The sequence below is a fragment of the Rhinatrema bivittatum genome, chromosome 3 (genome assembly GCF_901001135.1).
Source record: "Rhinatrema bivittatum chromosome 3, aRhiBiv1.1, whole genome shotgun sequence".
Lineage (NCBI taxonomy): Eukaryota > Metazoa > Chordata > Amphibia > Gymnophiona > Rhinatrematidae > Rhinatrema > Rhinatrema bivittatum.
The window spans coordinates 104726770-104740968 of NC_042617.1; the positions used below are offsets into that span (position 1 = coordinate 104726770).

At 44.3% G+C, this 14199-nt stretch overlaps 1 protein-coding gene across 1 annotated transcript in view; it reads right to left on the reverse strand.

Moving 5' to 3' along the window:
- The window catches only part of SEL1L2 (SEL1L2 adaptor subunit of ERAD E3 ligase), a 217272-nt gene that overhangs the window by 158022 nt on the left and 45051 nt on the right, over positions 1-14199 (reverse strand). Inside the window, exons 4-7 of the mRNA XM_029596776.1 lie at positions 6321-6374; positions 6153-6212; positions 5971-6052; positions 504-658 (exon numbers count right to left, since the gene is read on the reverse strand). Of these exons, the coding sequence (XP_029452636.1) occupies positions 504-658; positions 5971-6052; positions 6153-6212; positions 6321-6374 (351 nt within the window). The remainder of the gene's footprint in view (positions 1-503; positions 659-5970; positions 6053-6152; positions 6213-6320; positions 6375-14199) is intronic.

Genomic DNA, 14199 nt, shown 5'->3' on the forward strand with positions numbered 1-14199 from the left:
AGCTAGATGGCCCCTGAGAGAAATGGGAGAGGGGAGGTATAACCAGGAACTCTACCATGTTATTGTTGGTTCCTGTGCTTAAGGTCTTGAAAATATAAAGAGCAATGGTAGGAACGGGGTTGAGAGGTTGGTAAAAAAAACATTGGTAGGAGGGAGGGGGAAAATCAGTTTAAGTATGGGAATTTATATGCTCATATATCCAAAGTGGTAAACAGAGAGGAAGGCAACTGGACAGACTGAATAGGCTAATTGGTCCTTATCTGCTGTCATCTACTATGCTACATATTTAAAAAATGTACTAGAGATAATGCATTTTGCGTAAATGATATTTCATATGTTAGTGATACTTGTGTATAATAAATGAGGCTGTATAATAAAAATTATGACAAGCTTAATAAAACATTTTACAATAGATATAAATATTTTTGTAGTACAGGTCATTTAAACAGTATATATATATTCTGATTTCAACATACTAAATTATATATAATTATAAACATTACCTGTGCATATCGGTCACCCTTTTCTGCAAGAAATCTGTAGTATTGATATATATCCCAATCCATAATTTCATGACTGGCACTGGGAATTTCTGGCTTTTCCATAAGTTTCACTTTTTCAGCTGGAATAATTTCATAGCTGTCTAGTTCAACTACAACTGTAAACAAAAATGGTGTCCTAGGTACAACAGTAACCAGTTACAGTTTAAAAATGCAAATTAAAATCATTTCTGAATCTTTCACTATTTTGTACAACCATTTGTTAAAATGACATGCTCTAAACAAACATATCATGCAAATATAATAATAATAATAATAATAATAATAATAATAAAAATAATCATGAAAGCAAATGACTTAGTCTGATTCGTATGAAACAAATACAAACTGTGGAGAACTATTTCACCATAGCTTGGCCAGTAGGAGAAAGCAAAAATCATGGAAACCATTTCTCTGCTGTGGCTACGGTTCAGGTGGAGCATAGGGAACACCACTACCGGAGTGACATGGGATGACAAGGCGAGACTGGAGCCAGACTGGGGCAGTCTGGTAGTCTGGTCTGGAACAGTGTGGAGGCAAGGCTGGAACTCAGGAACAGTGTGCAGACAAGGCTGGAACTCAGAACAGAGTGCAGGTAAGGCAGGAACAGAGTGCAGGTAAGACTGGGATGGAGGCTTGACCAGGAACAGAGTAAGACAAGACAGGGCAAGACAAGAACAACACAATACATGGAATACAAAGCCCAAAGGCAGCAATACAGGAAGGCCCCAAGGGGCAAGACAGGGAGAGGCCCAGAGAGGCTACAGAGCTAAGCAAGGCCTGAGGTCAGGAATAGGCCTAGAAGGCCACAGTGCAAGGAAGGCCTAAATAGGCCAGAGTGCAGGAATGCCAGATGGCTATAAAGCAAAGCAAGACTGAAGTCAGGAGGCCTGGAGACCATGAGGCAAGGAAAGGCTGAGGTCAAAAGGCCCAGAGGCCATGACACAAGGCAAGGCAAGACTGGGATCAGAAGGCTCAAAGGCCACAGGGCAAGGCAAGTCAAGGCTGAGGTCAGAGGGCCTGGAGGCCACAAGACAAGATGAGGAAAGGCCTGGGTACACCTCAAGGCAAAAGTAACTAAGGCAGAGCGTCAAGATAGACTTGATGCAGAAGCATTGAGGCAAGGGATAGACAGAGTTAAGTAGGACTAGAGTCTGGGTATGGTTCAGGCAGGAAGAAGGAGCTTGGCCAACCTGTAGAGTATGCTCACTGGAGTCCCTGGGTGGAGGGGAGGCTGCATAGCAGCCAGAACTGTAACAGTCTCTAATGAATTTAATAAGGATCATTTTAAAAAGGCTCCCAATAGTGAAAGAATGCATCTGCTAGCAGAAAATATTATTTTCTCTTGAAGTAGAAAAAGAACTAGTATACTATTGTTAGACCTGCAGCAAAAAATATAACTTTAGAAAGTTCATGAAAAAAGATGAAACCTGCATAGGAAAACTGCTATAGAGCCAAAGGCAAGACCAAACACAAGAACAGTCAGAACAAAGCAAGAAACTCATTTGTACTCATTAGGTTCACAGTTGACAAGACCCAGTTTAAAATAGAAAATCCTTTATTAAATAGCCATAAAATGCAGCCATCTGGCAGGGACAATGCAGAAATAAAGTTACCGGTAATTCCAATAGCATTTTGCAAATATTTGTGCTTCCTCAGAGATCAACATTTTTATCATTACATATCATCTTGTCATTTGTAATAGTGGGGGGTACCATTGCACTTTATAATTTTATCTTGAGTATTGTGTGTCACTAGTATTTTTATTTTTGATTTAATAAATATTGTTGATGTGCAGATGCAAATATAAACACTAACAAGTTAATTTTTGAAGGAATTATGCATGTAAAATTAGCATATATGTGCATAATTCGCTTATAGTTGCATTCATGTTATTTTATAAACATCAAAAGTACATGTGTATTTTCGGTTTCACGCACATTTACCTGCGGAAAATAGGGGTGGTCTAGAGGCATTTGGGCGTAGGGACAAGAAGTTTGATTTAAGTTGCTATTTAATGAGATTTATGCAAATATACTAGGCAACTTATTTGCATATTTTAAACCTGCTAATTGTCTAGAGCAATTGATATCAGACTCATCTGCTGCCTGCTATTTTTTTGGTGGGAGGTTTGGGTGATCTGGGGGAAATTCAGGGTGAAGTAGTAAGAGGGTCTCAGTCAACTTGAGTTGGACTGGGTGAACTGGTGGAGGTACTAGCAAACTGGTGATTTCAAGAACACACACACATGGGGCAGATTTTTAAAAAGTACGCTGGATTTTAAAAGATATACGCGTAGCCGCGTGTATCTTTTAAAATCCGGAGTTGGCATGCGCAAGGCTGCGCAAAATCGGCAGCCTGCGCGCGCCGAGCCACGCAGCCTGCCTCCGTTCCCTCCAAGGCCACTCCGAAATCGAAGCAGCCTCGGAGGGAACATTTTTTGTCCCCCCTACCTTTCCCTCCCTTCCCCTATCTAACCCACCCCCCAGCCCTAACTAAATCCCCCTCCCCTATCTTATTTCGTTGAGTTACACCTGCCTCTGGCAGGCGTAACTTGCACGCATCGCTGGCTCCCAGCAGAGGCCACTGTGCTGGAGCACTCGGCCCCGCCCCCAGACCGCCGCCACACCTCTGGCCCCACCCCGGGACCGCCACCACACCCCCTGACACGCCCCCGATCGCCACACCACCCCCGACATGCTCCCCCAAGCAAAACCCCGGAACTTACGCGCGTCCTGGGGCTTTGTGCGTGCTGGCGGCCTATGCAAAATAGGCATGCCTGCACGTAAGTACCCTGCCCGCGTAACCCTTTTAAAATCCGCCCAAATTGTCCAAGTTCAAACCAACCATGTCTACATAAAATAGTTTCAGACAATCACCAGCCCCACAGGGTCTTCACCACCACCAAGTCCCCATCATATAAAACTGATAACCACAAGTGACCCCAACAAATAACCACCACCTCACCTACACAATCATCCTCTCCTTCTATATCACACACACAGCCTTAGCCCCTTCCTCATCACATCATCCCTGCTATATCTTATCCCCTACCCTTAAAACCTCCAAGGCTTACACTGCTATAACCACTTATCTAAAAACATGAATAATGGAGCACGAATATCAATCCAAAAAGCAGCAGAAGGCATTGACAATACAATATTCTTATTGCAAATCTGAGAAACATCCTGTGACTAACATGAATACTGACATGGGAATAAACCTTCAAATCCAAAAATATACAATTAGGCTACTTAACCCTTGACTCTAGTAACCTTTTGTCTGGTTTTGGGGCAGCTGAAACAAGTAATTTACACAGACTTTTATGGTGAGATTTGATATTTTAAAGAACATTCTCAAGTAGATCTTTTGTCCTGTCAGAGCATTCTTCTGTCCCAAGGAACATTAATAACTGTTATGTTTGGCGACTCACAGGACAGCCCCGTGAGCCGCTTTACTCACCCTTGACACCGCTAGCAAGTAATGCTACCGACTGCAGCCTGAGACACTGCCATTTCCTGTTTGTCTTGCCTCTGCTGAGTCCTTAGACGCGCACATGCGCACCACACTGTTATTTAATGACCCTTAGGTGGGAAACCTGGGGAAGGCACCTGAAGATGTCAGCATGGCTGAGTACTTAAGCCCCAGCTGCATGCTCTACCATTGCCTCAGCAACAGGTCTCCTGCCTAAAGCAGTGCATGTTGTTCCTGCGTTCCTGTGTCCAGCCTTGCCTCACCCAGCCTGCCTCATCTAGCTTTGCCTTGCCAGCCTTGTCTTGTGTCTCTTCGTGCATTTTTGTCTTCTTCTGGCCTGATCTCCTGGACTTGACCACACTTGCCTGCCATCTGGACTTAACCTCTTAGCTTAGATTTGTCTATGCTTGCTTGCTGCCTGCTTCGACCCTTGGCCTGTCTCCAGTATCTCCAATCTGCTTCCTGTCCTGACCCCAGCTTACCCAAGGACTCTTGTTATCTCTACCACCCTAGGGAACCACCTAAGCCCTGCCACCGCCAGAACCCAAGGGTTCAACTTGTGAGGGAGGCAGCTGGTATAGGTGAAGCTCCAGACTATCCCAATTCAGAGAGTGTTTGCCAACTGTTGGCATAAGCCTCATAGGCTCACCTAGGAGACAGCATCAATTACACCACAACACAAAGGGCTCACTTCCAAGTCAATCATCACAACAACATTCAGTATTTTCCCAGGGTGTTATTCATTGTGATATGCTTATACCCTGTCCCACCATCCACTTTATTACTATCATCTAACCCTAGACAACCTTTGAACTACCTTGAACTACATAGGGGTTTGCTTTGCACACAAGATCCCCCTGTCTATATAAGTGAGATTCAGTCAGAGGAACAATGATATCTCCAGGTTTGCAGATATGAAGCATATAAGGAGTGGGTGCGCTGCACTTTTTTTTTTTTTTTTTTGGGAGGGGAGGGGGGGTTCTCTTTGCTTTTCTTGTGCTCTCTTTGAAAGCCATCTACATGTATTGCAAGGTCCCATAACACAGATTGTTCCCTCCATTTTCCTACATAACAACCCTGGGTTTTGTCAGCTTGAAAACACAGATAGCCAAGCTCATTTCATTCCTGACTATAGGAATTTGCATGAAGGCACAACACTAGGTACTATGCAAGGAGGTCAACCTCTAGGAATATCTGATGCTGGTAAGGGAAATAAATCTTCCCTATTCTTGAAGGCATTAGCAAAACTGGGGGGTGGGTGGACCCAAAAACATAAAATTGTACTAAGAAAAATAAAGATGAAAAAAATATAGAGGTCTATATTCAGCAGCATGGATCAGTTATCCAAGTAATTTATCTAGATAACTTACTCATATATTCAGCAGAACACAGTCTGTTATGTCTTCTGCTGAATATACCCAGATAAAATCCAAGTTATCCGGATAACACAGGTCTGCTCTCTGGCATGACCAGGCTTACCCAGATAACTTGGGCCTTTTCCAGAAAGCTCTGGAAGAATCTTTCCATTTGGAACCCACTGTGTGACTTCATGAACACAGTGGGTTCATGAAGTCACACAGTCTTCAGAGAAATTGAATTATTGATCTATTAATTACAAAATAATCTGTGGACAATTAAGGTTAATGAACAAGTTATAGGGGATACCTTGTACTGGACTAACTTAATAAATCTGTGACTAGTTTTGAGATTTATCCTCGCTTCAAGAAACTTATTTACATATTTATTTAATACCCTGCAAATCCAATTCAAATTGACCAGTGTGTCTACTCTAGGTTTAAATAGTACAAAATCATCTAGGTCTTACTCTGTATATACCATTACAGTTCAGTAAAGGGAAAGGAGGGTGTTGACAGAGGTGATGAGACAGTAAATCTTTACACCTGAAAGGGCCTATATCTGATAATGCATGAGAAATAATCATCTGTGAAATGCTTACTTTTACTTGCTACATTTCTGTATTTAATAAGTGCAGCTTCACAATTTCGTGGAACATTCAATCCTGTCCAATGTCTGTATCCCTAATGAAAGAAGGTCACACAAATATTTTCTTTTAATGATTTTGATTTAAAAAAATTAATTAAGAAAGTACTATGATTCTAAGATATTTTATTTACAAACCAAAATGAGCTGTGATATCAGGTTTCCACCTAGTGCTCCAAATGTGTAATACACCACTGCCTGAAACGGTTAGCAGAATATGCATAATTATAGCCAGAGTTATTGCCTGCTCATCCTGTTATAGAATGACTTAATAAGGCCATCAGCATTAACCAACCTTTTACCCACCTTAGCTGGATTATATTCCATACCTATTCCTGTTGCTGCCATAAATCCTAAGGCCTATATGAAGAAACAAAACAAAGTTAAAAGTGGACAAACTTCTCTCATGGCATCTGTTTATTTATAAGCATTCTTTTTGTTAATTCATACTGAAAACAGGTAGCAAACGATAAACTTTATTAGTTTTCAGCTAAAAACGACATACTAAACACTTAAAAAAATATGTTCAAAAGACCATGCTTGGTCTGTCATCTGAAGGCATATCTTGCATAAGTTTTCCAGTTTCAGTCATAAAATACTCATCTTATGACTAGTATACTACTTATTTTCTTAATACAACTTTATTTCATAAGTCTTATTTTATATAATCCACAAGATCTAGGACATATCAAGAAGGGAACTAATATGATGTGAACAGTCTTAAGTTGTATTCATTAAGAGTTAAAAGCTTTATTCTACCAAATCTGAGGGTGTACAGAGAGTACCATAATAAAATGTTTAGCAGTCAGAGCAAATAAAATATTTTTATCTTGCATTTAGTGATCTAGTAAAATACAGATGCTTACCTGTAACAAGTAATCAGCCATACAAATGGGTGTTGTTATCCAACAGCACCACCAACATGGAGCATTTTTTCAAAAGCTGTAGAAAAGCCTAGAAAACATTTCTTGACATGCATAGGACTTCCTACCTTGTTGCTGTAGTGCAGGGCCCATGAGTTCTATACAACAATTTAAGAAGCCAACTCCACTTAACATAGTCAACTATAATATTCTTCTGTACAATTTCTCTAAGATAAGAATATGAGAGACTGCTCTGAAATGGTTTTTCTCATTCCAAACAATGGAGGGAGCCTATCCAGGCTTTGTTCATTGGTTTGTAAACTATGTCAAAGGTCACTGCTCTTCCCCATGTTTAATCTATACTTGAGACCCCTAACAACTTTTATCAGAAAACAATTTAAATTATTCTCTGATAATATTTAGGTGTATATTCCACTAGGAGAATATTAGGATGAGGCTATAGTGAAACTGAATTCATGTTTAATGAACATCACCACATGCATGACTCTAAATAAACAGAAGTTAACTCCAACAAAAAACCAAACTATTATGAATATAAAGGGACTCTATTGATAATTGAAATCTAGGAGTCACTATAGAAGATATGGTTGTTCCTAGGAAAGAACATATTCATACACTGAGTGTAGTCTTAATTTAATTTTGTATTTTATCCCACCTTTCACTTTAAAGTGGATTACACATTGGGTGGTTAGTCAATCAATGCACTGAATTACAGATTAGAGAAAACTAGTAAGCACTATATTACAGGTAGTTTGCATGCATCATGGTATCGTGAAGTATTCATACAACAGATGACACTTATGATTTACACAGTGTAATAGCTGTCACTTATGATTTACAAAGAACAGCTTATTCAATTAATTCCAGAGATATTTATAAATGGTAGCATATTTACTTAGATCAACATTATTTACAGAGACAGATTTAACCTCTGAGGCCCACATATCAGGGATGGTAAAGAAATATTTCTTGGTGTTGCAGCAATTACACCAATTGCATCCCTTGTTTAATCAAAAAGGAAAATAAATTGGCTATAACTCATTCAAAACTCACCACCCAGTTAATTAAAGGGTCTGAACTTTTATGAAGATATTTCCTTGGTTTTGCGTAAACTACAGTGGCTTCCTGTTAAGAGAAGGATCAAATTTAAAATATTAACATTGGCCTTTAAATCACTTCATGACAAAGGCCCAATTTATCTCAAAGACCAATTAACCAGATACAAGCCTAGCCATGCTCTTCACTCTCAGAGTGAGGGTTTATTATGTGAACCCTCAATGGGGGATGTTAAATTAACAAAGTCAAAAGAGCTTGTAATGAGCCTCTCCATACCTCCCACTCTCTTTTCTGCTTAGGTGCTATTGGATATCCCATTCTCATGTCTCTGCTGAAAGCTCCCTTATCAAAGATTTCCCTTGTATAGTGACTGGGGTTACAAATCCAAGTTGGATCATAAAGTCTGTTCACTATCGATAGGATTCCACATCTGGTATATGTTTTTTCCTGAACTGATACCTGAAAGGTACATTGTGTCTTTCTTGAGATCACAGCTGAGACCAAAACTGTGTTGAATTGGTGGTGTGTCGACTCTGAAGTCTAACAGTTAGACTTAACAGGAAGCCACTGTAGTTTACGCAAAACCAAGGAAATATCTTCATAAAAGTTCAGACCCTTTAATTAACTGGGTGGTGAGTTTTGAATGAGTTATAGCCAATTTATTTTCCTTTTTGATTAAACAAGGGATGCAATTGGTGTAATTGCTGCAACACCAAGAAATATTTCTTTACCATCCCTGATATGTGGGCCTCAGAGGTTAAATCTTATTCTTTTTTTTTTTTTTTTTTTTGTGTAAAACGGTTTTTATTGAGTTTTAACAAAGAAAAACAGATAACAACACAGAGATGGGTTTGTTCAGATCCCTCTCTGTAAAGTGAGTCTTACACCCGACAGGGTAGCCCCCCACCCCCCACCCCCCCCACCACCCTAATTTCCGCGGAGTACAGAACAAACATTAAGAACTGCGCATTCACAAGAAGTACAGCAATACAATGAGCCCCTGCGCTACGAGCCCCGTCAATCGTTCAGGACCAGACTGCGTGCCTGGGGAGTAAGCTGCTGGAGATAACAGTTCCACGTATTGGAAAAGCTGCGTCGTCTTCCGGGGGAGCCCCGGGCCACCATGCTCTCCATCGTCATCATCGCATGGAAATGATTCCTCCACGCACCAAAAGATGGGGTATCCGAGGAGCGCCAAACCTGTAAGATGGTTTTCTTCCCCACACAACATGCCTTTTGGAAAAGTAGGCGCGAGCCAGGATCTCGAACTCGGAGTGGGGAAACGCAGCCAAAAAGCACCCACAGGGGTGAAAAAGGTAATGCCACGTCTAGCAGAGCTGACATGTAATCAACCAGTCTACGCCAAAAGCGGTGCACAGGGGGACATGCCCAAAAAACATGAGACATGGAGCCCACCGCCACGAAACAGCGCGGGCACTCCGGCGAGGACGCTACTGTTAACTGGTATGCCCTCTGAGGGGACACATAAGCTCGACATAAAAATTTGAGCTGCATTTCCCGATAATACACGTTCGATGAGATCCTGGATAGACGCCTAAAACATACACGTAAAATAAAACTAGTGATCCAGAACACACCATCCCCGTTCCAGCGCGCAACCAAGGGGGAGCAGACATCTATCAGAGTTTTTTGTTGCAAGGCCTTGTAATAACTAGAAATGGAAGGGGTCCTCAACCTCTCAAAGTGGAAAACATTATCGAGCGCCACATAAACTGCCATCTCCTGAGTGTCAGACGGCAAAGCCCTCACATAGTGCCGAACCTGCAAATAGTAGAAGGTGTGTGCGCGCCCCAGCTGATACAGGGCTTGAAAATCCGAAAACTGCATGAACAACCCCTCTCGGGTCCATAAATGCCCCAGGCAGGTGATACCTTTAGCTGCCCACTGACGAAACATCGTAGATTGGGAACCGGAAGGAAACTCAGCATTACCCTGAATGGGGAGGAAGTAAGCACAAACTGTGGGGATGTGTAATAGTTTCACCAACCGACGCCATGTACACCTCAAGGGTCGGATAAGAGCGGAAGCGTGCAGAAAGGGGGGAAGGTGACCTGCCTTAGCCTGCAGTACATACGACGGGGCCAGCGGGTGCAAGAGAGCCCTTTCCACCCAGAAAGGTGTGTAGTCAGAAGTCTCTATTAACCAATTACGAAGGATCCGCATGTTGCAGGCTAGATTATATTTAGCGAGGTCCGGGACCCCCAAACCCCCCCCCACTCGCGGGTTCTGTAGCCACTTCAACGGAATCCTGGAAGTCCCACCACGCCACAGGAAGCGGCGCATAGCGCTGTCCACCAGGGCCAAGTCCCTATGCTTCAAAAATAACAGCACATTTTGCAAAAGATAGAGCCACTTCGGAAGCAGGGTCATTTTGATGAGTGCGACACGCCCTGCGACCGAAAGAGGCAGACCCCTCCACGCCGCCAGCTGGTCCTTAGTGTGGTGAAGAAGGCCCGGGATGTTGGCTTGGTAAAGGGATTCCGGGTCTGAGGGAAGACAAACCCCCAAATAGCGTAAGCTATCTCCCGCCCACTGCAATGGGAAGGGGCCAACCCAGGTATCTCGCAAGGTGGGGGGGTAGGCTAAGGCTGCAGATTTGGACTCATTGAGACGGAAGCCAGAGAAGGACCCAAAAATCTCAAGTACGCGCAAAAGGGGCGGCAAGGAGGATTGGGGTTTAGTGATAAAAACTAAGAGATCGTCGGCGAATGCCACGTATTTAAAGATGAGAGAGTCCATCCGAATCCCCCGTATCTCCGGTGTTTCATTGATTGCGTGCAGAAGAGGTTCCAACTGTAACAAGAAGAGCGGAGGAGACAAGGGGCAACCCTGTCTAGTACCGCGCGCCACAGGAAAGGTATCGGACTGAGAGCCATTAGCCATTATGCGAGCCTTGGGCCCATTGTAAAGCAAGTGGATAGCCTGTAGGAAAAGGCCCTGAAATCCCATACGCCGCAGGACAAAGAAGAGGTAATCCCATTCCACCCTATCGAACGCTTTCTCCGCATCGAAGCTAATGGCCAGATAAGGGTGGGACATCCACCGACTCATCGTCATGGCCGATAGAATTTTCCGAATATTAGAACTCGCGTAGCGCCGACGGACAAAGCCCACCTGATGCTCGCCAATCAAAGATGGAAGACAAACCGCCAATCTGTCCGCCAGAATTTTAGCTAAAAGCTTGTGGTCATAATTGAGCAATGATATAGGGCGATAAGATTCCGGCAAGAGGGGGTCTTTCCCAGGTTTAGGAATCAAAACAATATGGGCCGCATTCTCGTGATCTGGAAAGGAGCCCCGGGCAATTAACTCAGTAAATGTCGATGCCAAAGGTTTGGAAACAGAATCCTTGAGCAATTTAAAAAATTCCGCAGTGAACCCATCGGGCCCCGGGGCCTTAAAATTTTTAGAACAATGGATAGCAATTTGAACCTCCTGTTCGGATATAGGGGCGTTTAATTTATCCCGTTGTTCCCAAGTCAAGCTCGGGAGCGGAAGGTTGTCACAGAACTCCTGACAGCGCTGCCCATCCCAACCCTCGGAAGCATAGAGAGAAGAGTAGAACGCCCGAAAGCGGGTAAGGATGGTCTGAGTGTCCCTAGCTACCTCGGTCGGGGAAATACGTAGTGCCGGAATAAACCTGCTTGCCCTAGAGGATTTAATAAGATTGGACAGCAGTTTCCCAGCTTTGTTGCTATGTTGATAGAGCTGAAACTTATAATAAAGGAAACTTTTTTTGGCCCGTTGGTGGAGTAAGGAATTGAGAGCATGCTGTCTGGATAGGTAAAGGGCACGGGCGTCCGCCGTATTAGACCGGATCAGAGAGGCCCGGGCTTGATGGACCTGGATGCTCAAGGCCAGAATCCGCCTGTCGAGAGTCCTCCGGCGTTGAGAGACATAAGAGATGATTTCGCCTCTCAACACTGCCTTAGCAGTATTCCAGAAGAGGATGGGATTAGACTCATGGGCTTGATTATGAATTGCAAAATCTTTCCATTTGACCCTAAGGAATTCGGTGAATTTCTCATCCTGCCCCAGAAAGTAAGGGTAGCGCCACTGTTTTGGTGAAGTAGAGGGAGGCATGAGCCCCACGTCCACCCATACCGGGGCATGGTCCGAAATAACAATGCTCTCAATCCCTGCCTCCAAGACACGAGGGAAAGCGTGAACGCTAAGGAGGAAGTAGTCGATCCGAGAAAAGGAGGCGTGTGCTCTAGAAAGATGCGTAAAGTCTCGTTCAGTAGGATGTAGGGTCCTCCAAACATCCAAAAGGTGGAGCTGAGATTCCAACATGGCTGGGCCGCGGCCCACCCCTGCGTCCCAATCGCGACTAAGGGAGGCATCGAGTTGCGCGTCCCTAACAGTGTTAAAGTCGCCCCCTATGATTAGAGTGTCAGACAAATATGGAATCAGATGAGAATACAACCCACGATAGAAACGGGGGTCATATATATTGGGCGCATATATATTACAGAGCACCACTGTGTGATTAAAGAGCTCCGTGACCACAATAAGAAAGCGCCCCTGGGGATCTTTTATTTCCGCGCGGATAGTAACAGGAAGGCATTTATGGAATAAAATGGCCACCCCCGCCGACTTAGTGGAGGCCGAGGCATAGCGGACCTCTCCCACCCAAAGGCGGCGCAACTTCTCGTGCTCAACATCCGTAAGGTGGGTCTCCTGTAGGAACGCCACCTTCGCGGAGTGCTTGTTTAGGAAAGAGAGCACTTTAGTACGTTTGATGGGGGAATGAAGGCCGCAGACATTCCAGGAGACAATCCTAGTGGAATTACTCATGGGCAAAAGAAACGTCAAAGCGGGGAAAGTGGTTTCGGCCAAAGTAAGCGACAGGGGTCCTCCCAGCTAAGACCCCCCCCGCATAACCTCCAGCAGCAGGCACAATGCCAAGTCCATGCACAGTCATCCGTCTATGTCTGTCCGAATAGGGTAATGTCCTCCCCCCCCGCCCCCCCTCCCCTCCACTTCCACCGCTTACCCAATAGGATCCCAGCAACTGCCCACACGAGTGGTGTGAAATCACTGAGAGCCAAAAATGTACGGGACAGTAGCGATGATTCAAACAACCCCCACCCCTCATCCCCTCCTCCCGTCTTCCCCCCCATTCCCACCCCCTCCAACCCCCATAAGGCCCCCACCCCATCCCCCCGATTCATCCAAACCATACCCTCCACTTGGAGAGCGTAGAGATCCGCATCGACGTGACCAGGCCTACCTCATGGTCAACAATTAGTCGAATACCCCAAACAAGAACACGCAACAGGGCCGTTACAATGGGTCCCCACCGGAGCGGTAGTAAAAAAAAACATGCAATAACAACACGAGGCTAAAAGGAAATGGAACCCCGTCTCCCGCCCGCTTACAAACTAAAAAAGAATATATACAAAAAAAGGTCCCAGATGCAAATGTGGGCTCCCTCCATAAACCAGAGCCGTCAGGGTATGATAAATCGCAGAAGGGAACAGTATCTGGAAAAGGAAAATAAACCCTGCCGGATTGAGTCTCCAAGTAGGCATAACCCTGAGAGAGAGAAAAAAAAATGAACACGTGGCCCCGGTAAGCACCTAGGGGGTAAACAAAATGGCCGAAGGTATCGCCCGATGTCCAAGCACGGACAGCCATCCGTAGCAGGCACCATAAGGACAAAAAAAAACAAAAAAACTCTCTGCCGCTGAATAATTTGTCCGGGCTTGCAGTCCTCATCTCTCGGGGCGCACAATACTGCCCGAGTGGGAAAGGAGGGTCCAAGTCTCAAAAGGTAACCAAGACTCCAGAACGAAGATCAAAAAAAAAAGAGAGAGAAAAAAGAAATGTCAGGTTGGTGTTCAGTAGGTCCCCATTTCTTAGTAGAACGAAGGTAAACCACAAAAAAAAAAAAAAACATCCGAGGAGCGCAAACTGCGCGCCGCCCCACGGGCTGAGAAAAGTTGAGAAAAAAAAAAAAAAAAGAAAAGGCTGATTCTCACCCAGCAGCTAATAGACCATTCACCTCCAGGAAGTCTTGCGCCGCGGCCGGGGTATCAAACATATGGGATTTATCAGCATGCCACAGGCGGAGACGAGCTGGGTAAAGGAGAGAGAATTTAATGCCGCGGTTATGAAGGGTCGTGCAGAGCGGGGAAAACCGCCGGCGTGCCTCTGAGACGGCCACCGAAAAGTCTTGAAACAGGCGGATGGAGTGATCTTGGTAAGTCAGCTGAGGTTTA